A 26,484-nucleotide genomic window follows, 5' to 3' on the forward strand; every position below is an offset into this window, starting at 1 on the left:
AGGCTGGGGCTGCTGGGGACCAGGATGCTAGGGTACCAGGGGAAGCACCTGCCTGCCTGAATGCAGGGAGTTCCTATTTTATATGATCTTCTTTACTTATTATTTAAGGGTAGCCCTGGCAGGCTATGAGTGAGGGTTTCAGAGCCTCCTCTGAGCTTGCAAAGATTTCTCACTGCCTCGGGACCAGCAATTCAGCCCAGCAGGGTTGTTCCTCAGCACAGCAAATCTTCTTGAGTCAGTCTGAGCAGGGGTACAGATGAATGGCAGGCATCGATTTGTCCAAAGATAAAGGCTTTATTTATTAAAATAACTATTCTTTTTTTCTTTGTGAGGCAGAAAAGCTGCAGAGCAGTATGTGTTGTGACATGGGTAGCCCCACCCTTAGGCTGCACCCGATCCCAGATATCAGTAACACTGATGAAATACACTGAATATTCTCCTTTGTGGCTCCAAGGGCTCAGGGATGAAGGAGTCTCCACTCCACAGCCCTGTCACACACAGGATCCAGGTTGTGCTCCTCTGGGTCCCGGGTGAGGTCCACAAACACCTACACAAGCCACAGCAGAAACAGCCCCGTTATTGCCAAGGACCTACACTGGGTCACAGGCTATTTCTTCTTTTGAAACTGTATTCTTTTGAACTGTAACTTCTACACCAACATACCTGTTGCAAAGTGTGCAGTGACAAGCTGTACTCCTCCAGCCTGAAATTCTGCTTAGCTGTGGAGGGATGGAGAAGGCATCCTTAAAAAACAAATCCTTACGATCAATTTGAAGGCAACCTTCATACTTTGATTGATTGTTTCCTTTTACCTGCTTCTAGCTTGGAGAAAGACCGGGACAGAGGCAGAGCATCTTCCATGGGTACCTTGTAGATCAACAAAGAAGTGGTCCTGAAAATGTAATTTAAAAAATAATTCATCATTTTGTGAATCAGCACCAAGATTTTTAGGGGATGCTTGTAGGGTTATTGTAGCCCCAGGAAAATTATTGAGCAGGGTCAGTAGGAGGAACAGGGTGTCCCAGCACGAGTTTGAGCTGGCTGAGCAGGGTAGGGACCTTTCTTGTCGAGCCACGTGCGGGAAGAGGCGCAGGATTTCAGCGTGGAGGGCATCGCTTTGCCCCGCGTCCTTCACTTTGACCTCTAGGTGGTAACTTGTGCCAAACTTACTCTTCAGGTCTTCAAGGGAGCCGATGAACCTGCGGAGGAGGGAAAGCAGAGCTCAAATCATTGTAAGCAGCAAGCAAAGCAATCACTGTGTATGAGCAGCAGATGTACATCCTCTTATCCATCAGCTGCTCATACTCTGCTCCTGAAACAACCTCCCTCCTCACAACACTGTTACACACTTGGGACAACCCAAACCAACATTTTCTATTAAAATAAGAGGAGGAAAAAAAACAACAAACCAAACAACAACCAAACCCAAACAACCCCATGCAAAACCCCAGAGAAAATCAGGGGGCATCCTGGTGAGCAATGCCACCCCAGCGCCCACCGTAGCTGCCCCGACACCAGGATGGCCACCCGGTCACACATGGCTGCTGCCTCCTCCAGGTCGTGTGTGCTGAGGATGGCTGCCTGCTCCTTGCCTTTCATGGCCATCTGAATCACTTTCCTGGGAACAGAGGGGTAGCAGTGACTTCCGAGGAATAACCAAAGACAACCTGGTTTGTGTTTCCCTCCCAGAAAAACAACTGAAAGGATAAAACTATATAAAAAAGTGGATGGCTATGTAAAATAATTTAGTTATCTTGCTTGGAGAGAACGTGCCAATGCTATGTTGCCATTTGTCATTCAGCATCCCTCTAAATTCTACACTTTCAGTGTAAACAGTTTATGAAAAGCTAGAGCAAGCACAGTGGTTGATTGATGAAAGGGAAGAACTACTTATATTTTTTCTCGTTCTGAAGGAAACAGGAAGTTTTGCCTTTTGTACCAAGTGCATGAGTTCCACTGGCATCTACTCATAATTTTTTTGTGCCCACCCATTAAAATTGCACGTAAAGGAGTTTGGTGAGTGGTACCTCACCCTCTGTGCATCAGGAAAAAGGGAAACACAGACGTACTCGGCCACTGAGGCAGAAGCTCTTTGCCTGCCCAATAGTACAATAAGGAGGGTCAGACCATCCTATTAAGTCTGTTCTACACATCTCAGTTCTGGTAGAACATGCCTCTCTGGCCTCTCACCACATATGGTGCTGCCCCTTCGGGTCCATGCCTGCTGATGGCTCATCCCAGAGCATCACTGTTGGATCTCCCAGGACACTCAGTGCAAAAGACAGCTGAAAGAGGAAAGACAAAGGGGTCAGGTCTCCCCTTACTTACCTGTGAAACTGGCAGTTGTCCTGCTACATCTTGTTCCCTGGAAACCTTTTAGAAGCTGAAAATCCAAAATGTTGGAGAAGCAAGGGTTCAAAAAACCCACCTCAGGTGTTCTTTTTAAACATTTTATTCTCCCCAGATTAGCTTTCCCCAAAAATCCCAGGGCCTACCAAAGATCTAAAGGTGGATTTCCATCCCATTTACTGGTGGATGCACATGGTGGGGCATGAAGAGGTGGTTAGCTTGTAAATCCAATTTGTGAATAGAATTTATTAAACACACAATGTGAGAGAGTGTGGAAAGGGGAGAGGCAGATCCTGCCAGGCTGGATTCAAAAGCTATTGATGAGGACAAATCATGCCAGGAACCCCAATCTGCTGAAGGTTTTCTGGGCACCATGTTCAAATATGAAAGAGCAGCATTTGCCCAAGTACCAGACACAAATCTAACATGTACCTTTCTGGATTCTCCTGCAGATAACCTCCTAGCTGGGGTTTTTAAATGCTTCTGGAGATCCAAGGCTGTTGCTATGCTGTGGGGAATGGAAAGGAAAAATACTGAAATGACTATCTCTGCTATTGCTGTGGTCAGGGCTACTGAGAAGCCAAGGACTAACATACATGTTATGGCTGATACACATCACCTTGGGTTACTTGTTGATTTTACTCCTAGCTCAGAGGGTAAATTAAGGACTTTTTGCAGAAACTCAAGTTTGGAGCTAATGAGAAAAGTGAGTTACTCGTGCAACTGACCATGACTGGAGCAAGTTTAATTTTTTTCTGAAGTGTTCTAGATAAACTAGGGTTAAAATCTTCATTGCCAAGGGATCAAGAACAGTATAAAGTAGATGATCTCACCAGAATCATAGAATAGTTTGGGTTGGAAGGGACCTTAAAGATCATAGAGTTCCAACCCCCCTTCATGGGCAGGGACACCTCCCACCAGCCCAGGCTGCTCCAAGCCCCATCCAACCTGCCCTTCAACACTGCCAGGGATGGGGCAGCCACAGCTTCCCGGGGCAGCCTGAGCTGGTGTCTCACCACCCTCACACTGAAGAATTCCTAAATCTCCCCTCTTCCAGTTTTAATCCATTTTCCCTTGTCCTCTCACTACAAGCCCATGTAAAAAACCCCTCCCCAGATTTCCTGCAAGGCCTGGAAGGCAACTGTGAAGGAGCCTTCTGTTCTCCAGGCTAAACAACCCGGAGATGCCACCTCCCCAAGGTGAAAAGGCATTGAAGGTGCTGTCTGCTAATCACACTGGGCAGCAGACAAACCTTTCCCTGCCCTGTGCCTCTGGAGAGAGGCAGAACTGAAAGCTACAATCATTTGTACCGGCTGATGGTAGCAGCTGCATCTTCCCTCCGCATCCCTCTGACGGCAGCGTAGGTCTCCAGGTGCTGGAGCACGGTGAGGTCTGGCCAGAGGGGGTCCTGCTGTGGGCAGCAGCCCAGGAGCCCCAGGCTGCCTGGCCTGGGGGAGGAGGCAGCTGCATCCCAGCCCTTGAGCAGCACCTGCACAAACACACATGCCTCCCCTAGGCTGGAGTGTGTGATTCCAGGGTGAATCAACAAACCCCCTGGAAACACGGTCAGATTTCCTCCTGCGTTGTGAGGAACCTCATTAGCACATTGGAAGACCAGGATCACTGGAGTGATCATCTTCATCTCCCACAGCTTCTGCTCCCCTGAATCCAGGACAAGGTTTTTACAAACGCAAATAGTATTTACTACCAATAGTACCAACATGAGACTATCTTTTGCTAATAGTACTTTTCTATTCCAGACATTCAGTCCCAAGTCTGTCACAGCAATGGCATGTCCCCTCCCCCCGCACGTCATTAATCATCCTGCACATAATTAACTGATAGATTGTTACTCGCCCAACCCTGTCCACATTCGTTTTCAATTTCCTGGTTTTGCAAGGCTGTTGATGAAGAGCTTTATTACTTCTAAGATGTCAACATTTCTTACGAGGCTTGTGAAATGTCACGATGGGTTTCAAATGCACAGTGAAGATTTTGTGTAGCTCAAACCCTTCAACCTGTAACACTGATTTTGGTGACAACTCAAACATGCTTTGAGCAAATCAACACTTTCTTCCTCTGTAAATACCCGGGGTTACATGTGCATAAATTCCCTGAATTAAGGGCAGCATCGCCAGCTCTCCTTATCACATCCTGCATTTATAAAGGCATCGAGATCAACCCCCAAATGCTCCAAAAGAATCACCCACCTCACCAGCAGTTGCTGCTTTATCTCCAGAAATCAGGTTTATAGTTGTGCTTTTTCCAGCTCCGTTGGGTCCTAGCAGACCTAATACTTCTCCTGGAACAAATATGCAAGAGCTCTATTATTAACAGTTATTCACTTATTAACAATAATACATATTTTATTATATGTTAACATATATATTTAACATCATAACATTGCAGTAATTAATATATTAACAATCTTTATTATTGTTAACATGACCCCCTTCCCTGTGTGCTAGGCAACATCTCAAAGTATGGTAGAAGAAAGGCTTGTTCATTAATTTATCCCAATAAATTAAACTATGAATACAGAAGTGCAGATCTGTTGGGTCTGGTTGAACACAAGAAGGTTCTAACAAAAGTATGGTCTCCAAATGTGACCTTCACATTAGATTTTAGTCATTTATAAGGAATGCAGCAAAATACTTGAACCTTTTTTGACAGTAAAAGAGAGGTTTTTGATGGCAACTTTCTTCTTTTTCTTGAAGATGGAACTGGCTTTTGTGTCTTCATATTCCTTGCGCAAACAGTTGACAATGATAATTGGTTCCTGTGAAGAGATGACAGTGGGAAGTGAAAACTCTCTTCTTTCCACATAAGACAGCTCATCTGTCCTTACCATTGAGTGTGACTCTTTACAGAGAAAATGTCTAAATTAAAAATCAGGAAACAGAGCAACAGGGCCAGGGTGGTGGGAGGAAAAAAGCAGAACTGGAATAAAAACTTAGCACTAGCTAACTGCCCTCATCTGCCAGGGGCACCATGGGCTGGGTGGTGAGATGCTCACTTGGACACTAGATCAGTAAATAATAAGTGCATGAGCTAAGAAAGCAGAGACAGACCGAAAGAGAGAGAATGAAGGAGAAAAGAAGCCAGAAGGTTTCACCTCCTCCTGCTGCCGGGAGCCCATTGCGCTCCTCACCCTCTCCCTCTCTGCCTGGACTTCTGGGGACTCCTCCCCAGGGTGGTCCTGGTTCTGGTGGGCAACTGGTCTCCTCTGCTGGATCCTACAAGCAAAGGAGGAGGACAGGTGGTGTCACCAGGAATCACTTCCAAAAAGGCTTGGTTTTACCAGTTTATTCCCAGGGCAGCACCAGTGCAAACTTTATTAGAATTGAGGGAGCTGTTCCCAACTGGTGACAATTCAATAGTTTTCACAGATCTTCTCCCACACGACTTGGGTGGTCAATCACACACTGTTAGCAGCAGATAAGCAGAGAGCAGGCAGCAGATGACCTCAGCCTGACAAAGCTTTCAAGAAAGTCTCTATCCTGCAGAGAGCATTACTGACACATTTGACAATAAATGAAAACATTGGGTTTCAATTTGCAGCTATTCATGTAGCCAGCTGTAGTGAGATGTCCTGACACCTCAGCTATGAAGCTCCATTAAAAAAAAAGCTTAAAGCCTTTTTTTTTTCCCCCCTCTCCTGGACACTGCAGTCCAGCAGACCTTCTGTTGCAACCCTCTGGGTGGGAATTTGCCTCCAGACACATTAAGGGAAACTCCAGCAAGTAAAGTCAGAAACTGCAACGACCCAAAGGAATAAAGAAATCCCTCCCTTCATTGTCAGTTCCCTCCTCTCCAAATAACCTGGCTAGAACTAAAACCACAGGTTTTACCCACACTTTGAAGTTCCCTCCTGCTGCCAGGGGGGAGCCAGGAGGGTCCAGTAGAGCCCACCCTGTAGACTGGGGTACCCAGGGCACCCCGGCTGCCCAGGACACACCTGAAGATGGGGTCAAGTCTGGTGACAGCTTCTCCACTTCTCATCTCCAAACAGCGCAAGAGAAAAGCAAAAATCACACAGTGGATGTAAGGCTGAAAAACAGTAATGGATTAGGTTTGTATGGAGACAAGGTAACAACACACTCGGTTGATTTTAATTACAAGGGGCTGCAGGGACCTCTCTCATTTACTTCAGCTATTGAAAAGGTCCAAAAGGGGATGAAATTAAATTAATGCTTTTCATACATTTCCATCTCATACGGAGATTATCCACAAAAGCCTTGACTTGATACTGCAGTTTTAGCTCAGACAACCTGCACCCCAACAAACATCCTACAGGATCAGACACCACATCTTTCTTTTGTAGAAGCACCATTAGACTGATGAGCTGATTAATAATAGCTCTGCCTTATACATGAGCTCCACTTAATCCCCCCACCATTTTCCCACATATGGTGCAGCATCCAGGGGTCACAGGAGACACAAGCCTTTGCTCACTGGGATGTACCTCCCCTGCCAACACTTCATGTGAAACTTTTACCACATAACCCATGATTTCTTTATGAGGAGAGTCATACAAGCTCAGTGCAAATCCTTACAGCAGTCATCCTTTCTTAAACAACCATCATCAAATTGCTGCTTACTGCAAAGACAGCTACAAAGATGGGATTCCAGGACTCAGAAAGATCCACATCATGAAATGCTGAGTAATGCTACAATAAAAAGAAATAAAAATCAGTCAATTAGAAAAATTCCTTGGCACCGTGTGCCTCAGTGCAGGGTTGGAGCAGGCGTGGGATGTAGGGATGCTTAGATGTTCTGCAGGAAGGGATTAAGCAGCCTTGATCTGTATTTATTTTTTGGTGATCACACTGCCTCAAAGAGCTGTGCCTTTCTTGGCTACAGCTAATTCAGAGGTGCCTCAAATCAGCCAGGTTATGTTGACCTTTCCTATCATTTCCCTTCCACCTGCTTCTGTCAGCTCCCTTCATCCCTCCAGGTCTTCCCACTCCACCACCTTCTCCTCCCATCTACCTTGCCTGCCAAAGTAGTCATCAGAACAGCTTTGTGTAACTAAACAAACCAAAACTATCAAACAAAGGATTAACAAGTCAAATCTTGGTCCACTCTCATTCCCCAGCCTGGACCTTTTTTTCTTCTGATTTCATCTCCTTCTTTGCCTTTTGACAGTTGGAATTTTGAGATAAGCAATTTGGAAAGCACACCTTGCTTTTTCAGTTTGCACCATTAGGACCATTATTTAATTTAGTAGGACATGTTTACTTACTGGTGTAGAGAAGAGCAACCAGCCCAGCAGTGGAAACACAGGAATCAAAATAGAGAAGATCAAGTGAAGTGTTTCAACTAGTTCACTGAACACAAAGAGAGTGAAATTCACCTGGAATAAAGCAGAAAAAGTACTTCCAGTATTGATGCATTGTTGCTAAAAAATGTGCTCTTTGCCACCGATTTGGGTTATTCTGCTGAACACCAGGATATTTGAAGCAAAACCTCAAGTGGCAAGATGTGTAAATCAAACCCTTCGGAGTGAAGATTCACTTCACTTACCAGAACAAAGATGAAAGACCAAATGTATCGATTGTTTCGTCCCGTGCGAAATTTAAAGGCGATTATATAGACGAGGAGGACAAGAGAGACTCCATAGCCAAGGGCACAAAGGGCCTAGAGAGAGAGAGACTGATGTCAGTGGGGCTTGGAGCAACCTGGTCTAGTGGGAGGTGTCCCTGCCCATGCAGGGGGGTTGGAACCTGATGATCTTTAAGGTCCCTTCAAATGCAAACCATTCTATGATTCTAAAATACAGTTCTATGAGTAGGAGATGGCCGTGGGGATGCGAAAACCTGCCCAGAGCAGCTTGTTTTTGTTTAAAATATTTCATGCAAAAGCTCACAGTGAAAGGAGGGAGGGGGGTTGTGTCTGCCCATTTTCCCCCACACCAAGAGCTCACCATGGTCAGCAGGCTGCTGGCCTGCAAGGGGCAGAAGTGGTTGAAGAGTAGCACCACCCCAAACATGAGGCACACCAGGACCCAGAACACGGGGACGTCCACCAGCGCCTGCCCGCACCAGTACGCCGAGGGGAAGAGCCCCGCCAGCCGCAGCTGGGCACGGGCCTGGAGCTGGGAAGCAAAGGGGAGAGGGGGGTGACTGAGCTGAGCCCAAAGCATCATTCCTGCTCTTCCCTCCTCCTCCCTTCCCTGGTTGAGTCTTCCTCTCCCTTCCAAACGCTTTCCATTCCTTGTTAGCTTTACTGTTGTTTAAAGAAACCACATCGTTCGTCAAAAGGAAGAAAAAAACCAACACAAACCCTCCTGACACCAAAATCTTGATTAACACCCAAACTGTCTGAGCCCAAGCTGAATCCCCAAGATCCAGGGTCGTGTGCTTTGGTACAACCTGGCACTCGTGTGGCTGTATTTCTTCCAGCACCCTCCCCAGGAACCCCAGCCAGCCCACGGGCACACCAGCTGCTATCCAGGGAGGTGGCATTTAATTCGCGTCTTGGACAAGACTCACTTCTTACCTTGTAATCCTCCCTGCTGCTCACCACGAATTGAGGTGGCAAACCAGCAGCCAAAATCATCATGTAGCTTAGGCAGAATAAAAAAAATTCAGTCCTTATTTCTGGGGTTTTTGCCTGTGGAAGAGAAATTCAGAAGTCATCACTAACGAGCAGCTGCCCCGGGAAAATCTGGCTGGCCTGATGCTCACAGGGTGGGCAAACATGCGAGTGAGCAGTAACACTTCTGGTGAGTCACTTGTGTTTAGGAACACAAAACAAGGCAATTAAAAAAGCCCAAAAAACAAACCCCACAACATCTTAAAATTTGCAAAAAAGTACTGGAATTGCTGTAAATTGTTGGGGATAGAGGCCAACTCTTTGATCCTGATTCCTGAAAAATGTACACAGAAGAAACATGAGGTTTACACATGTTACTGTTGCACTCCTACAATATTGCCATGTAGCACAAGCTTACATGTCTGATGGCATTGAAACCCTACAGAGCTCTTAAACACTGCAGAAGAAATTCTCTTTAAGTTGCCCTGATTAGTGCCCCCAGGAACCAGCCAGCAGTTGGACCACTGACCCCAACCCTTGGAGGCTGCTCACCCAACCACACTTCCAACCCATCCAGTCCTAATCATCATGTAGTGAGAGCACAAGGGGTAGTGGATTAAAACTTGAAGAGGAGAGATTTAGATTAGCCATTAGGAAAGAAATTCTTTAGTGTGAGGGTGGTGAGACACTGGAACAGGTTGCCCAGGGAAGCTGTGGCTGCCCCATCCCTGGCAGTGTTGAAGGGCAGGTTGGATGGGGCTTGGAGCAGCCTGGGCTGCTGGGAGGTGTCCCTGCCCATGCAGGGGGTTGGATCTAGATGATCTTTAAGGCCCTTCCAACCCAAACCATTCTATGATTCTGTGATCCTAGCTATTCCAATGAATTGTCACTGGGAAAGGCAGGACACTCACGTTGTCAAAGGGGTCACTCCAGATGCGGATACGAGCTGTGGAATTGAAGAGCCTGAGGAGGGTGTTGCTGAGGATATTGATAAGCGTAGGGAAGCAGTTGACAGGTTCTGCACTGCACATGACTGTGAATCGGTAGCTCTGGAGATAAAAGAGTGAAAGGTGGTACCTCCAGGAAGGGTGTGAGGAGGAGCAGAGCCCAGCCAGGGCTTCAGAGAAAAGCCAGGACAAAGAACAGAGGGAATCAGGCACCTTGTCTTGCAGGGATATTTTTATAGCTCCATTGTGTAGTGGAATGCTTGTGATGTTTTTCTCAAGAGTCATTTCTGGCATTATGTTTTGAGTCTTCAAAGCAGTGATAATATCCTCAATTTCTGATCCTGAAATCAGGTTAAGAACAGAAATTAGAATAATTACATTTTGGGTTTGTTTGTTTTTTAATATAAAGTTTCTTACAGACAAGCTCCCAGTTGCAAAGCAGAGGTATGTTAAAAATAAATCAGAATCTAAGCAAACCTATATTGTCTACTTTTTTTTTTTCTATTTTAATTAAACTGGTTAAAACCAGTGTATGTTTCCATGTTTGTTTCTTGCTTTTTATTTTTAATTTGTCTGGTTCATTACTCTTTTAAATATCAGCTATTCAGTTATCAACATTAAAACTAGATTTGCTTTTTCTCAAAAGAAAACACTTCCCAAAGCCACAAATACATAAAGGAACATACAAGAAGAGTAAGGCAAGGTGGGTCTATCAACTCTAAGAGGTCTCAGAGTGGTGCAGAAAGTGAATCAACATCACATATTCTTCTTCACCTGTATCATTGAGGATGAGGAGATTTGTCAGCTTATTTTGAGTTTTATCTTCAGTGGAAAGAAAATATGAGCTTGCTAAGATTTCCCAGCCACTGGAAGTCTCCCACAGTTGGAATCCCATGAAAAGCGTGAGTATTGGAAGGATAAATATTCCAAAGAACAGCAACCTAGATGGAAAACAGACCATGAGTAGCTCCAGGGAACTCCACCTTTGATTAATTATGTGTTTTATGTTGCAAAGGGCACGGGGAAGTTTCAGACTTAAGCAATTCAGAGCTCTGCCAGTAAATTGTAACTGCCCTTATTACTGCAGCTTCCCAACATTTCCCACCTAATTCTTAGCTTCCAAACGTTTCCCACCACTATTCCCACAGCCACTCCAGGGAACAATCAAATCCTTTGGGAAGCACCAAGCCAGCATGACTGCAGAGTGGGTGAGATCTGCTGTACGTACATGGACCTGAGGAACTTTCCTTCTTGCTTCAGCTTGAGGAAGCGAACCCTCCCGATGGCACAGACTTGCTGCCTCCAGAGCTCCATCCCACTCACTGCCATGCTGCCCTGCTCCGAGAACACCTGCAGCCTTTGGGCCCTCTCCTCCAGCTCTCCATCTTCTGCATGTTCACCATGAGAAATCCCATTATCCACAAAGAGCGTTCAAAGGACACATTTTAATTGCAAACAATCAACAAGGATCTTCTGAAGAGAGGAAGGCTTTGCTTTTTTTAGCCAGAGAAGAAATAAGGGCAGAGAAAAGGGGCCATAATTTACCCAGAACTTAGTTTAGATTGGTGAATTCAGACCATACAACCTGGGCTTGTATGGCAACACATCCAGTGTCTTCACTGGGCCTTGTGAAATACGTTCTGGCTGGTTTATCTCTTCCCACCTCCTGGTCTGGGCAGCTCACCCTTCAAAGGTAAATACCCTCCCAACATCATTCTCAATTCATGTGCTTAAAAGCCCGTGGGAAGTCAAGACTGAATCATCTAGACTTCTCCAAGAAGATATCCTTCACTAAAGCAAGGCTGAATGAACTGCAACTCATGACCTACCAAAATCCACATTTAACAGAAACTCACTAGGTATTAAATTAAAATGTATATATATATGGAATCTTAGTCATACCACACTTATAAATTAGAATCACTGTTTTACCTTCTTGACCGATGGCTTCCTCACCCTCCAGCTTCAGGAAGACATCTTGCAGGGTTGTCCTGCTAACCTCATAGTTAACAACCCCCTGTGAAAGGCTGCTCTCCAGGTGGCTGAACAGATCTGCACGACAGAAGCAGCCAGACTAAGCCCAACCAGCAAGGCTAGTGTTGAGCAGAAGCTCACACTGGCATCATTAATGTTGTACTTTTTAGCATTAATATAACTAATTTCCATAACTTAGAAGCCACAGCAAAATTATCATGCTCTGTAGAGGAAAGTCAGATTTCTTGATTACTATGGGACACCCTGGTGGGAGAAACCTCATCCTGAAACCAGAGGAGACTCAGTGGATTTTAGTTTGTAGATCAGTCAGTGGATTTTCTTGTTCATCTGCAGTATTGATATCAATACAATTTGATATTGATAAATATCAGTATTGATATTAGCATGACTATTGGATCTTTCTTTAAGGCAGATGTTTAGCAGCTCTGGGCTTCTGAATCCCATGCAGAATGGACAAGGGAACAGAGCTATTCCCTTCACAGCAACTTGGCTTTTCTGCTGTTTCCCTTTAAACCCTGGCACGACAGGCTTTTCTTACCTGGGAAGCTGTCTGTGTTTTCCAGAGGCAGCATATAGCAGAGCTCACCCCTCTTCTGCCCCTTGAGCACAGCACCAGGGACATACTGCCTGACCAGGGATGATGCAAGCTCAGGATCACACAGGTCATTTATCTGCATCCTGTTTGTATCAAAAAACAATTGCTATAATATAAAAAACACACACACAGGATCCATTTAAAATACAAAGCCAGCAGTGGTTCTTCAAGCCATAGGGAACCCCCCCAAACTGGGCAGCATTTCAGTGGGAATGTTTACAGACATCTGCAGTGCCCCTGGTTTTGCCACGCATGTGAGAAATAGTTGAGGTTCAGAACCATGATCCTGGCCAGCACTGCTAAACCAAGAAGACAGAAATTAAAATCCAGAGAAAAACAACTTTACATTAAAGCTGTTGTACGTCACTCTGGCACCACAGAGTATGTGGGAATTGCAGTTTGTCTTGTCCTGGTCCCCTTTTGGCTGGGAAGGAGGTTGCAAAGTCATGTTAACTCCATGCCCAGAGCTTTCAGGACTGGGCTCCAAGGCAAAGCAGCTTGCTGCCCGAGGCAAGATAATTTTGGCAGCCTCAAAAGTTTTCTAAAATGAATTGTCGAAGAAACTCTATATAGAGACACAGGCTCTATGAGAAAATACAACTAGAAGCTTCTCTTAAAGAGAGTGATGACCAAAAAGAGAAGGACTTACCTTAAGTGATAGCCAATCCCCCATTTTCTCTTCAAGTACAGAGATGAGCCAACACACTGTAATCTCCCCTTGGAGAGGAAAGCTTTCCGATCTAAGGCAGCAGGAATACAAAGGATTTAGGGGGATTTACAGCAGTGCTCTAGGCTGACCTCACTCTGCTCCTTCTGAACTCAGACATTTTTATAATCAAATTGAGAGGAACAAAACCAGGCCAGAGCTGAAGGCTTTTTTCTTTTTGAACCGTTGCCTAAGCACCAAGGTTAATCTTTTAATTTTGTATTCTTGCAGGCTTGTGGAAAATTCCCTATTGCCTGGGAGCAATAAGGAAATGTGGAAGATACTAATTCAAACAGTATCATTACTAGTGGTACACCCAGACAACATGCAGCTGCTACACCCTGAGGCAGAACACGAGCAAGGCCTTGGAAGGGCATGGCATCCAGTTTGTGCCTTTGCCCAGCCCAGGCTGAGTGGTCACTATCAGACAAAATGTGTCCAGCGAGCACAGATGACATCGTGGCAGCCCCCCCTCTGCAATGGGAAGCCAGTTTTCAAACCAGAGTCAACCCCAGTGTCAGAATCTGGGCTCACCAGCATGAGCATCAGCCTCCTCCATGGACTGGGTGGTGAAGAGTGTCACGCGTCCAGCCTGGCGTTCCTTCAGAAGGCTCCAGATGTGGTGTCTGGAGCAGGGATCCAGCCCCAGAGTCGGCTCATCTAAAAGCAACACCTGCAAAGGACAATGAGATCAGACCTCCATGTCTCCAAGCCTGCACTTCTTTGTTTATCTCATCTCATGCTTTTGATGATCTCGCTCTAAGAATAAAACACATCCTCAAGTATCAGCCATTTCTATTGCTCTTTCTCCTATTACAATATTACCCTTTTCATTTAGAATACAATTATCACTGACCAAGATTCCTCCATCCTTCCAGCAGCCAAGTGAATTAGTAGGTCAGCAGGCTTGGAGTGCCAGGGGAAAGGTACAAATGTCTGTGTGCCAAATCAAAGTGCAAAACTGCTACAGCAGTGCACGTTGTGTGTGTGTAAACACGACCAGTTCCTACCTGGGGATTCCCTAGAATTGCAATTCCAAGGGACAATTTTCTCTTTTGTCCCCCGCTCAGAGTATCAGCACGGATGTCCTGAAGGTCAGTGAGGTCCAACATCACGAGAACTTTCTGCACCTTGGCAGTACACAAAGGTGAGAGTTAGATTTCCATAACACTGCATTTTAACTCTTGTGTGGCCACACACAGTGCAGGGGAGCAAAACTCCAGGGTTTTAAAATGATGTACTTTGAATAGCTTTGTTTAGAGATAAGTACTGCAAATCTGACTTAAAATTCTTACAACACAAAGATAAGAAAAAATGGAAAAAAACACTTCTCCCCTAAGCGAGGGCTGTTCTCGTTTCTACAGAACAAGATGCTCCTTGTCAACTTTTTTACAGAAAAGTTCAAGGTGTCCTAGATGCTGTAAAATAGAGGACAGTGCCTGAGAAGCACATACCAACCTCTTGCTCAACTTCCTTCCAGTGAATCCCTTTGATAAGAGCAAAAGTTCTCAAGTTTTCCTTCACTGTTAAGGCTTCAAAATGCAAATTCAGTTGGGGGCAAATCCCAACTGTTGCCTGAATTCCTTCCATATCCTGTACTTCAGACACTTTGTAGTTGTAGATCATTGCAGAACCTGCACAGAGGAATGAATGAAGCAAATTGCATCCTGTAGACTGCTGTGTGTTCATACCTTTGACCTTAATTCCAGCACTCTGGGTGTTTCTTGAGTGGTTTTTATTTATTTTAAAAATTTAAAAAATAATAATAAAAAATAATTTAAAAAAAAGCAAAATGACTTTTTGTTGTCCAGAGCTTTAATACTATTCAAAAATATTGTAGAGCACCAAATCTCCTAAGAACTAAAATGTGTTTCCTATGGATATGCAGCTCGTGGGAAACATCAGGCCATCCAGATGGAGAAAGAACCACTCATGCCCACAGGAGTGTATCCACAAGGGACACAGCCCTGAAGCTCATACTGAAGGAGCAAATCTGCACTGTCAATGAGCCAGTCTGAATAACTGAGAGGAAACCTGATTTTCCTTATCTTTACCCCTTTACACTTGAAAAAACTCTTCAGCATTCAAGTCCATCCCCTTACCTGCTGAAGGCTTGGAAAATCCACCAAGCATGTGTAAGAGAGCAGTTTTTCCAGATCCACTGTGGCCAAGTAATGCAGTGATCTGCCCTTCATAGATATTTAAGGACAAACCTAGAACAGAAATAGGATAAGATGGGGATGGAAGTTTGAAAGAAACAGCCTTAAACTCGTAGCTTGCTGCCAGGTGTGGCCAGGGGGTGACATTTCTTTTGAAGATGAGAGGAAAAAACACAGATCCAAAGCCATGTGTTGCACCTCCAGAAGTTAGACTAAGCCAAGGAACTTGCTTTCATGACCTGATTGAACTGAGGGATGAGTGTATTAACTTCAATAACTAAAGAATTTTGGCTTCTGTTTTCTAGGAGGTTCATAATCTCTTGGTTCAGCATGGCTCAAGAGAGTCCCCAGAAAGAGAAGACCCCATGGCCTTTCCAACAGTCGAAATGTCAAGAGTTATTTCAAAGTAGCCAGATGTTGACTTCCTCATTTCTTTTAAAAACAACCAAACAACCAACCAACACAATTTTTTGTGGGTTGTTTTGTTTGTGTGTTTTTTAACTCACCATAAACCTTTGAGACCCTTATGATATTTTCAGTGTCACTTGCAGTTCTGTTTAAACAAAAGCATTTAATAAACATCCCACAACTATGCCAGCTACTTGCACACCTGTAGCTGGCAGAGGAACAAGTGCTTGCAGGGCACTGGTCAGCCAGCAACAGTGGACTTGGCTCCCAGCCAGTGACCAGAGAAATAATTTTGTTTGCCCAGAAGAGTTTACTTTTTGAGAGGGAGGTCTAAAAGGTGATTTTTAGAGTGGTTCATGGCTGCAAAACCACAGCTTTTAAGGACACTTCTGCTGGTGCAAAAAAAACCAAATAGTAAATTTCCTGGAGTGAACAGGAAGGTAAACCTGGCAGAAATTTGCCAGTAATTCACCCCAGGAGAAATAACCATTGCAGAATGCATTTTAACAGTGCTGGAGACAGAATGAAGTACATCCAGTATGTTTCAAAACGGTTTGGGTTCATATCTAGTGAAAAGTGAAATTAAAAGAATATCCAAACCTCTCTTACCCCTTAAAGCTTCGGTTCTCTTGCCCTTCTTCTTGTAGATTTTTTGAATATTGTTTAGTCTAAAGAAAAGGTAAACAAACTGTTAGTATTGAGTCTGACAATTTTGGTGTGTTTTATCTTCTTCAAAGTAACCTGTGAAAAGCATTGGAAGAATATTTCTCAGCCTCCTCCTCAATCTGGTCCTGCTCACTACCATCAGGTATTATTTGCTTTATATCATTCATTTTTTGCACACTTTAAGCCAGAATTAACTAATGTTCTTCTCTGAAAGGTGTTTAAAAGGTTCCAAGGTCAAACTCAGCAAACACTTAGTGAATGAAGTGGGAGGCCCTGCTGCTTGGTGGCACTGCTCAGGTCCCCTCAGTCAGCTTTGCTTCTGCACCAGTGGAACGGGTGTCATTGAGCCTATTTGTTTCCCCTCCTTGCCTGTAGACATTAGGAGGAAATTCTTTATTATGAGGGTGGTGAGACACTGGAACAGGTTGCCCAGAGAAGCTGTGGCTGCCCCATCCCTGGAAGTGTTGAAGGGCAGGTTGGATGGGGCTTGGAGCAACCTGGGCTGCTGGGAGGTGTCCCTGCCCATGCAGGGGGTTGGAACTAAACAGTCTTTAAGGTCCCTTCCAACTCAAACCATTCTATGAATTTATGAAAATATGTGCCTATATCATTGAAAGCATTGACCTCTTATTTTAGTAGGTTTATATTTACTTTCTAGTAATAAGCAGTGGGCAGCAACAGCAATGGGCCAGACTGGCCCCATGAGGATGCAAATAGCAGCATCTTCTGCAGCACACACCAGCAGCCTTGTCCCTAGAGACAGTGGTGAAAGGGAACAGTCACTGCTGCTGCTCTGCAAGGAGTGAATTGCTGGGCAGCAAGTCAGTCCTTGGCACATAAGATGCACCATGTCCTCTAAATGTTCAAATCCACCTTTGGAGCAGAGCAGAACACTGGACAAACCCCTCTTTTTGTGCATTAACCTGTATACGTTGCCAGCTCAGTCTAACTTTCAGCAGTGCAATGCAGCTGTGCTCTCTAGAGTCAATACAAAGTGCAGCATTCTGCTTCTCATGCCTGATTACCTGATTGCTTCCTTCCCATGGAAGCCTGGAGGCATTGGCTCTGTGTTGCTGCTGAGGATGGGATCGTGGCTGCTCTCACCACCAGCTCCTACCCCCATGAACCTGCTCCTGGGCCTGAACCAGTATGATGGTCTCAGGAAGAACGTAGGTGGGTATGGTACTCCATACTTGCCTGATTCAGAAACAAAGAAGGTGAAATATCAACCAAAAGCTGCTACGTCAGCTTTGATAGATGCCACATCCAACCATCTCTTCCTCCACAGCTGGAGGACACAGCAGCATAAAAGGGTTGGTGAATTCTGCAGTTGTCCACTCATCCAGAGCTGTCAGTGCAGCTGGGGAGCAACCAAAGCAAACACCTCACTGACCACCTCTTTGGCCCAGAAGTTACAGGGCAATCAGGTCAAATCCAACAACATCCTGTTAAACCTGGTGGTTAAGGCTGCTGCAGTAGATGTAAAGGATCTCAGTGCCTCACTGCAAGATTTGATGTCCCTTTCAGAGCCTGTTTTTGAGGCAGGGCCCAGTGAAGTAGCTACATGCACCCTGATTCAGGGAAAATGGGATTCTTCCCAACCAGTTTTTCCCAAGCAATACAGCAAATGGAGTTTTCAGCCCCCCAGGTACCATGAACAGCTCATTGTTGTTAAGATGCCACACAAAACCTGACCAGCTCCCTCCCAGGACACATTTTGGTTGCTCCACACAGACGACAGTGTTCTCAGCTCTATCCCACCATTTCTTTGACCCCTTTTCTGCTATGAGGGGAGAGGATCATAGAAGAAAAATACAAATTTCTTTGCATTTTTTCCCCCCACATTCTACTTACCCGGCAAAACCTTATCAAAGTAGATGGCCAAGAGGAAATACAAGACACTGTCAAGGCTCAGGATGAAGTACAGGTGAAAGGAAGGGTGCAATTCTGGTGTAAAGGCTGATCTGGCTTTTTGTAATTTAACCATCTAGGGGAAAAAAACAAACAAACAAACAAACAAAAAAAAAACCACAAGTCAGATGCAACTCTTCCTTCAGCCAGAAATACTACGTGCAAACCAGAGCTGAGTCTTCACAACCGTCTTCACCAGGAACACCTGCCCACCCGTGATTGTGACACCATTTCCAAACAAGGCAATATTTTATTATGACCACAACTATCAGAAGTGCTTCAGTCAGCTGAATGAATCATTCTGCAGAAGAAGTTACTACACCAGAAGGGAGATGCACACAATATTTGATGGGGCAGCACTGCAAGACCTCACAGTTCTTGCACATCTTGGCACCCACCAGACACATCCCATTGCTGCAACCAGGTTCCAGAGAACAAAGTGTATTGTAATACAGAGCTGCTAAAGTTCATGATGTAATTGAGAGTCTAAATATATTTATTATGACTTAGCACATACTTTTTGGAGTCAAGTTTTCTTTTTACAAAGTACCTTGGGCAGAGGGGCATGATTGGGTCGTTGTGGCAATGCAGATTCTGAGTGGCAGCTGCTGTTCCCTGGTACAAGTCTGCAGATATTTGCTGTGGGTTGAACTTTTATGGTGTGCAGGCTTTATTTTGAACATACCTTTGAGATGCCAACTGTAAAGGCGAAAGGGCTGAAAAGATTAAAAATCCATTCCAAAGAAGATGGCAGTTTTTCAAACAATGTCAAAAAGCCCAGCAGTCCAAAGATGATGTGATGGGCAAAGGCCACAAAAATGACAATATTTGGCTGCTTTAACAATGAGCTGAGCATGAAACAGAAGTGAATCTGCAGCAGAGAAGAGCAGTAGTTAGCAGGATGCATTTCTGCTGGCAATTAAAAAAAAGAAAACCCCTTGAAAATTTACATGAAAAACACTATTAGAGACTCAGCTGAGTTTCAGTTGTCCCCTACAGATGCACGTGGCAGAGCTGAAGCCTTGTGTAGCTCAGCAGACAGCTCTGATGTTTGGGGCAGGTCTCGAGGGGCAGACAGTCAGACCCCTCTTGGCCTCCCAAGACTCAAGGAGGAAGCCCTGGCCCCAGAGACACACAGCATCAGCCTTCCCATCCATTCTGCTGTCAGCACCTCTCTTTACTCTGATTTCCAGTCAGGATGTCCCAAAAATATAACGGGAGGGACATATCAGCCTACAAATTATACCAAGAAATCCCAGAAGCAAAGTTTTTGTTATCTTCTCATACAATTCCCAGCCCTACAGCACTCCAGGATCTTAGAGTTTTACATAATTTGATTAGCAAATGGGAAAAAAAAAAAAGGAGAATGCAACATTTAAGAATGCAGAAGCCAACTTACAGATGCTATGCCATAAAAGAAGTAAAAAAAGTATATTTCAGAAAAGCTGTGATCATAGATGATCCCTCGGATGGTGATCAGTGTCAGCAGAATGGACGTTACTGAGATGTAAAAGATGTACAGCAAACTCCAGGACAGCCTAGAAATGAGGGCACAGTTATTTTTAACTCTGGATATGACAGCATTTGCCATTGCATGGCCAGAACATGACACATTCTTTTTGATTCAAGTACTTCAGAATTCCCAAATATGCTTCCATTTCCAGTTTCCAGATGGGAAAGGTACAAATATCCTTGTCTTCAGCAACATGTAAAATTGGCATTAGAGAGCCCCAGCCCTTGGGTTAGGCATGGGGCAGGGGCAATTAGTGCTTCCCAGCTGAGCACTGGTACCAGACCACATCCATCCTGTGAGCTACATCTTGTATATCCTAAATACACAAGATAACGTAATTCCTGTAACGACACCATTTACTTCTACAAGACTTACCAGAACGCGGTGTCTTGCAAACCCATTGCTCTCATTAACACCTTGAGCTTCTTTTTCTCTCTTAGAACTTTCACTGATAAAAAGTACATATAGGGGGAGAAACACAATATCATGTAAATAATGATCCAGACATAATTCAGTTTATACACAGGTCTCAAGAGGGGTGATTTCAGCCGAACGCCGCTAATTGACTTCATCTCTTCCCAGACAGAATGGTTGGTTTTCACCTGAAGAGAAGAAGTTACCCTTTAATTTGACTTTCTGTGATGATGCAGCCAACATCAGAACAGGTTTTCCTACGCTTTGTGGTGGTTAGTTTGTCAATAACAATGTGACATTTCTAAGTGGCAAATAACCTCAATATTTTTGTATTGCCTTGTAATAAACACTGCCCTTGAGCCATGAGAATGATCCATCATTCTTCTAGCTTCTGAATCACACTGTGTATTAAAAAAGTTAATAATCAGAGAAAATTAACTAGTTTGGGGTTTTGTTTGTTTGTTTTTCATTGTTGTTGGTTTTTTTAAGTTTACAGATAACTCTGGAATGAACAGAAAACATTTTCCATCATGATCACACTTACTTCTATGACTGCTGCATCAATGCTGGACTGCACAGAGAGGAAACCTCCATACCAGTACAAAGGAACTTTGCAGTAAATGGATGAGTAATTGTAGCAGATATCTGTGGGAAAGGAAAACACAACTAAGAATTTGATCTAGATAATCCCAGATATATCTATATATACACTTATCTATACGTGAGAGGTTGAAAATGTAGTTGACCTAAAGAATCTGGAAATGAGGATCTGGTTTTACTCAGCCTTTCCCTGTCATTTCCATTTTCCAAGATCAGCTCTCAGCAAAATACTTTCTTTTGGTCATCAACTGAAGAGCTCTCTTGATTTTTATCTGATAAAAATACTTACTTTTTGTTTTGGAGAGTTTACTATTTGTAGTCAGGAAATAGGGGTGCATTTGGTCAAAGCAGTAGCAGTGAGGACAAATGTGTGAGTAGGTTTATGTTTTAATATATTAACTATATGTCCATGCACTGTAGGTTAGAAGAACATTAGTGCACACACGATGCTGGTTTTCAGGACATGGCAATTCACAGAAGGAAGAGGGACAACAAGGTCTAGGGATAATTCGTACGTGGTCTTAAAATTCTTTCCCCTTGACATTTATTTCCTTCTAGGTAAACAAAACCTCAAATTCTAATGTGTATCCTTCTTGAAGCACTTAGCACGTCCAGCTTTGATGCCTTCCCAGTGCCATGGCAGCACAGAGATCCTTCAAAGCACTTTTAAGTGTAAAAATCAAGTTCTCTGGTTTGATTTGTTACCGATGTGTTCGAAGACATCGTTTGGATATACCACACTGTAGCTTTGAAATCTGAGGTGGTAGGAGAAGTCATCATTAAAAATAACACCAATAACATCTCCCTCCAAAATCCCTCTTCTTTCCAGTTTCTTCTCATTTTCCTCCTCTTCTATTATTATACCTGTCATTAAAAGAAAAAAGAAGAAGGAAAAAAAGCATAAGACCACGGCAGCTGAAGCTTTGATCAGTCGTGCAACAACACAGACATGTGAACCATGTACCCTTAAAAACTGTATTTTCCTCCTCCTTTTCTCCCTCCACCCACCCCAAGGAAGGCTGAGGTGCCCACGTTTTGAGGGTAGGTTCAGGCACTGCAGCTGCAAGGACTGCAGAGCAGTGTTACCTCTCAACACAGAAGCTGAAGCCACTTTGGTCATGATTCTCCTGGTGGTGTTTGTGACAGGGGTGTAGGCGAGAGTGACTCCCGAGGCATTAAAGGCTGGATCATCCAGCCATCCCAGGAAGCTGTAAGGAATTTCTTGATGCAAGTCGTCGAACAGTCCAAGTGATGATATTTGTATTACTAAGAGAAAAACCCCTGATGTAATCCATTCCTAGATGAAAAAAAAGAAATGTAAACGTGAGAGGCTGCTGGGTGACTCAGGGGTTGGGTGGGATGGGAAGTGTCCTCAGTGCTGGATGGGAAGGGTCCCTGATCTGGCTGCAGGATCCGGCTCCTCCAGCCCTCAATACCTTCTGTCTGCAAAGGAGGAAGAGCTAGTTCACAGGTGTAATAATTTTTAAAATATGAGGAATGTTCCAAGGGAAAAACATGTTTTCTTAGTACCAGAGCCAACGAGGTCTGCTGATAATTTTACACCAGCAATCATGAATTGGACATTGTGTTCTTCTGTAGAGAGCAGAAATGGGATCAACAAGCAAAAGGAACAAGCCAGCCCTGTAACAAGCCCTTATTATGCTGTGATGTTGCAGTGTCTCAGGAAGAAGTGTAACTGCTGACATTTTCCAGAGAACCACATTAGCAGCTGAGGCTTCTCAGATATCACCTAGCACCAAAACAACACAACGTAGAAGTCCTTTATAGTGGAAATCCTAACTTCCCTTTGGAAGAAGGGACACTTGCCTGAAAACTTTCTGTCTTCATCCTCCACACCAGAAGAATATTTTTCCATAGGAGAGCACGGGTTTGCTGAAATATTTTTGAGGCTTTCTTGAATATCCCCTGCATTTTCCCAGCTAGGTTGAGAAAGAAAAGAATCTCATTTAGAATAGAACAGATCACTGGAAATGAATCTATTTACTTGGGTAGATGCCACTTCAGAGGGAGTAACATGCCAGAGGTTAAGAGCTTTTCTCCATTTTACAGTTTGGACAAGGAAGAAGTGTGAAAGAAATAGTCCAAGATGACTCTATGGAACAGGGAGCTGGGGTGGACTCAGCTGCCTCCTCCATGAGCACAGGTTCATCCTTCTTCATCCCAAAGAGACTTGTTAGAAAAAGGCATTTAACTGCCTATAGCTCGATTCTTCACCTACATAAAATTAACAGGAAAGCCAATCTTGTCCTGTGTGAGAACTGAATGGCATATAGAATAAAATTTTAACAATTTTAACTTTTTTTGTTTTCTTTATGCAGTTATTCCAAATACTTCAAATATACATGACCTGCAGCAGCAACCGCAGCTCCTGAATTTATGTCTCACCTTAGACACGTGTTTTGTTGGCAAACCACTGCTCATCTGCTCTAGGTGTTGTAACTAGCCCCTCAAACACCACCAGTACAGACTTGCCCCTCCACACACGGTCTGCAGGGGCAGGCAGCTGCCACCAGGACGTGGTTAAATGCTGAGAGCAGCCTAAGATAGAGGCTGCCACCGTCTCCCTTATACAAGTTGGTGAGAGATCGATTTGTCATGTTTCCACCCAAATGCTAATATAACTAATGACAACTCCAGTATAGCCAGAGCAGAGCAGCATTAAAGCACCAGTGTGTTTCTTTATATCCTCCCACGCGCTGCTCAGGGAGTGCTTATTGGGGGATATTTTTATGGGGAATATTTATTTCCGCTCCAACTCTGATCATGTGGCCAAGCAGCAAATATCCTGGGCAGGAACAACAGCAGTTTCAGGGTGACTGATTTCACAACCCTCCCAGGAGAGCAGGGGAGGGAATCTCGGAACATGTTTTTGTATTTTACTCCTTTAAAATGGCTGAAACAAAACAAAACAAAACAAAAAAATCAAAGCAAACGCATTGTGCTCTTTTCCCCTTGGACATCATTTCCTGATTTCAGGGATTGGGCAGCTGGAGTTAATAAACAATTCCACTACTTTGCTCCCTTCATTGTTTGTTTTTGGAAGAATTAAATATTTACGTACTCCAGGGGCAATGGATCCAGAATCCCTGTTTCCCCTCAGCCTGTGAGCACAAGGTTGTCTCCTTGGTGCTCTGCTTTCCCTGCCTGGAGCTTTCTCCTGTGCTTCCCCAGCTCAGCCTGCAGCAGAGATGAAGGGTAAACAGGAAGGGATTTCTAGGAAGTGCTGCTGCTTTTTTTTTGCCCAGGTATTTCAGTTGTTGTGAGCTGAGAGCAGCTGCCCAGCCCGGGATGTTGGGGCAGCAAACAAAGGTTCACTTTGGAGTTTTTGGATAACATGATACATGATTGTCTTGTAAAAATGGCACTGAATCTCTGCAGACGTAAGAAACACTTCATTAAAAACATATGGAGCAAATATATATATATTTTTTTTAATTACAACTAGTTTTCTTTCAATTTTAATCTTACTTTTTCCTTTGAAGCAAGAAGCAAATACCCAAATACCCCTGAGACATGAACCCAGCAAGTGAGGCTGCCTACAAATGCTGCACAAACTTAATCAGGAAGAATAAAACTGAAGTTAGATGCCAAAACACACCAAACGTAAGCAGCAGAGATACCTCCACAAGACCTAAGATTCAAACCTGCAGATTCAGAAGGCAAATGCAACCATCAGAAATTTATTTAGAGGCAAAGGTGTTCGAGAAACCTCAAACCAGTCAGAGCATCACTGGTAAAACTGGGTGTCTCTGGAAGCATTTCCCTTCCCAGGGCTCAGTAAATGCACCCCAAATTCTTGCTCTCCAGGAACACACTCCTCAGGCACTGCAATCACTTCCATGGGATCCTGTGTCCAGCTCTGCTGTACCCGAGGATGTCCCAGGAAGCATGTCCCATGTCACCACTTCATTTATTTACCATCTCAGGGGTTTACTATTTGGCACCTCCTCAGACTTCTCCCTCAAGTAATAAAAACTTTACAGAGCATATTGTGACTAACACCTAAAAGCAAGTTAAGTTGCTCTCCAGGAGCAGTGACAGGAGGAACCTCTGGATGCTACAAGGAAAGCAACATGTGATGCATCCTGTGCTTCCCGGAGGAGCCACCTGCTTTCTAAGAGCCAGCAATTAATCCCTGCATGTGGGGAGTACAGAGGTGAACATGCTCTCCCCATCCCCTCCTGTTTGCCAGGTATTGCAAACACAAAAACCTGCATCTGGACCCTCTGCAGCCCTGATAAATATGCGACAGGTTCGTACCAAGACCACTTTCACACCTGGTTTTTGAAACAAGATTTTTTTTCCTAGACTCAACTCGAGAAAAATAGCTGGAAGGCTGCCCTGTGTCCACGCTCAGCACTTGAGTTCATACAGAGAGGGTGAACTCTGGGGGGTCCACATTTTTAGAAGCCTTCCTTGGTGCTGGCACGGCTGGAGGAGGGGGAGTCAAGGGAAGGATCACAGCAGGGAGGACCCAACTCTCAACCTGTGGCTCTTCACCTACAGCCAGAGTACATCAGCAGCAAAGATCAAAATCCAAGCACATCCAGCAAAACAGAAGAGCTTTGGTCCTTTGCCTCGTAAACATTTTGATGCAAAGCTCAGTGTTTGTCAGAACAGGGCTGGGAAGCACAGCTCTTCTGCATCCAGCACAATGCTGTGGTAGTAAGGAAAACATTCATCACCAAACACGACGCGGCGTGAAAATACCCCACGTATCATTTTTCCTTTTTTTAAAGAAAAAGGGAAATACGGAATTCCTTACCTGGCAACGTGTTTTCCATTAGGAACAGGTCTCCTTCAGTCCCGAGGTGCCTGGGCTCCTTGTCTCTTTGCAGCCCTGGGGAGGGTTCCCTGCCATAGCAGCTCCCGTGGCCATGCCCCCTCCAGCCTGACGTCAGAGCCCCCCCCGGCATTCCCAACCTTTGGAGCAACCACCCAAGAGGGGAGCAATGGCTACAGCCAGCTGGCCTGGACCTTGCAGATAGTAACACTACATCATGCAGTATTGAATACAACATGTGCATCATCTGGGATATAACAGCTTGTTCCTACCAGGCTGACTCGGTCCTGGGAAAGCAGCAGCGGGAGAGCTGCGTGTCCCGAGATGGGCGACCCTGAGCTCCCCACGCCTGGCAAAGCAACCTCATCCCTGCCCAAGCTTCTCAGGAGGGAAACTTTCACCACCTCCTCCCCGTCCTGCCCGAGGCAGCAAGCACTCCTTCCTCTGCAGAGGAGAATCCTGCAACCCAAGACCAACAGGAGTTTTATTCCTCGTTTCTCTTTTCCTGTTGGTTTAATAGTATATATATAATTTATTTATTTTTTTAAGCTTCCACTTCTTTGAATGGCTTTTCCAGCAGCTGCCACGCAGCTGGAAGCAGAATGAAACTTGTTGCGGGTTTTTGTTTTTCAAAAACTAAGTTTCCAATGGATCTGCATTCAAAACAGGGAGGTGATGAAACAGATGAATCAGGAAAGCCAAATGAGCTGGAAGGGTGCACAGCCACGTGATAATTGAAGTAGTTACAGGAATTTGACTGTCCCAGAACTTCAACAGCTTGAGGACTCTGCATCTGATTATCAGAGAGGACTAAAACCCCAAATGCTGTCTGGCTGTTGCTTAACAAAAGGCTGTAGTTCTTCTGCAGCTGCTGATTTAC

General features: G+C 44.5%; 1 protein-coding gene across 1 annotated transcript; it reads right to left on the reverse strand.

The window, feature by feature from the left end:
* Positions 1 to 274: 274 nt before the first annotated feature.
* LOC127391753 (ATP-binding cassette sub-family A member 10-like) lies at positions 275 to 25,685 on the reverse strand. Its single transcript, XM_051634852.1, has 39 exons — positions 25,587 to 25,685; positions 22,628 to 22,740; positions 21,887 to 22,097; positions 21,506 to 21,664; positions 20,745 to 20,845; positions 20,162 to 20,388; positions 19,673 to 19,811; positions 18,959 to 19,144; positions 18,217 to 18,349; positions 17,388 to 17,559; positions 16,306 to 16,364; positions 15,232 to 15,342; positions 14,588 to 14,763; positions 14,140 to 14,259; positions 13,664 to 13,802; positions 13,073 to 13,163; positions 12,367 to 12,506; positions 11,766 to 11,885; positions 11,062 to 11,221; positions 10,608 to 10,774; positions 10,047 to 10,174; positions 9,798 to 9,935; positions 8,851 to 8,964; positions 8,276 to 8,446; positions 7,876 to 7,989; positions 7,595 to 7,705; positions 6,951 to 7,019; positions 6,308 to 6,399; positions 5,465 to 5,585; positions 5,011 to 5,128; positions 4,560 to 4,651; positions 3,660 to 3,838; positions 2,782 to 2,857; positions 2,191 to 2,285; positions 1,499 to 1,618; positions 1,059 to 1,199; positions 813 to 892; positions 664 to 719; positions 275 to 547 (listed from the first exon to the last, which is right to left on the reverse strand). The coding sequence occupies exons 1-39, from the start codon at positions 25,603 to 25,605 to the stop codon at positions 458 to 460; spliced, it is 4,848 nt and encodes a 1,615-aa protein (XP_051490812.1). The 5' UTR covers positions 25,606 to 25,685; the 3' UTR covers positions 275 to 457.
* Between the last annotated feature and the right edge of the window lie 799 nt (positions 25,686 to 26,484).

The sequence above is a fragment of the Apus apus genome, chromosome 17 (genome assembly GCF_020740795.1).
Source record: "Apus apus isolate bApuApu2 chromosome 17, bApuApu2.pri.cur, whole genome shotgun sequence".
Lineage (NCBI taxonomy): Eukaryota > Metazoa > Chordata > Aves > Apodiformes > Apodidae > Apus > Apus apus.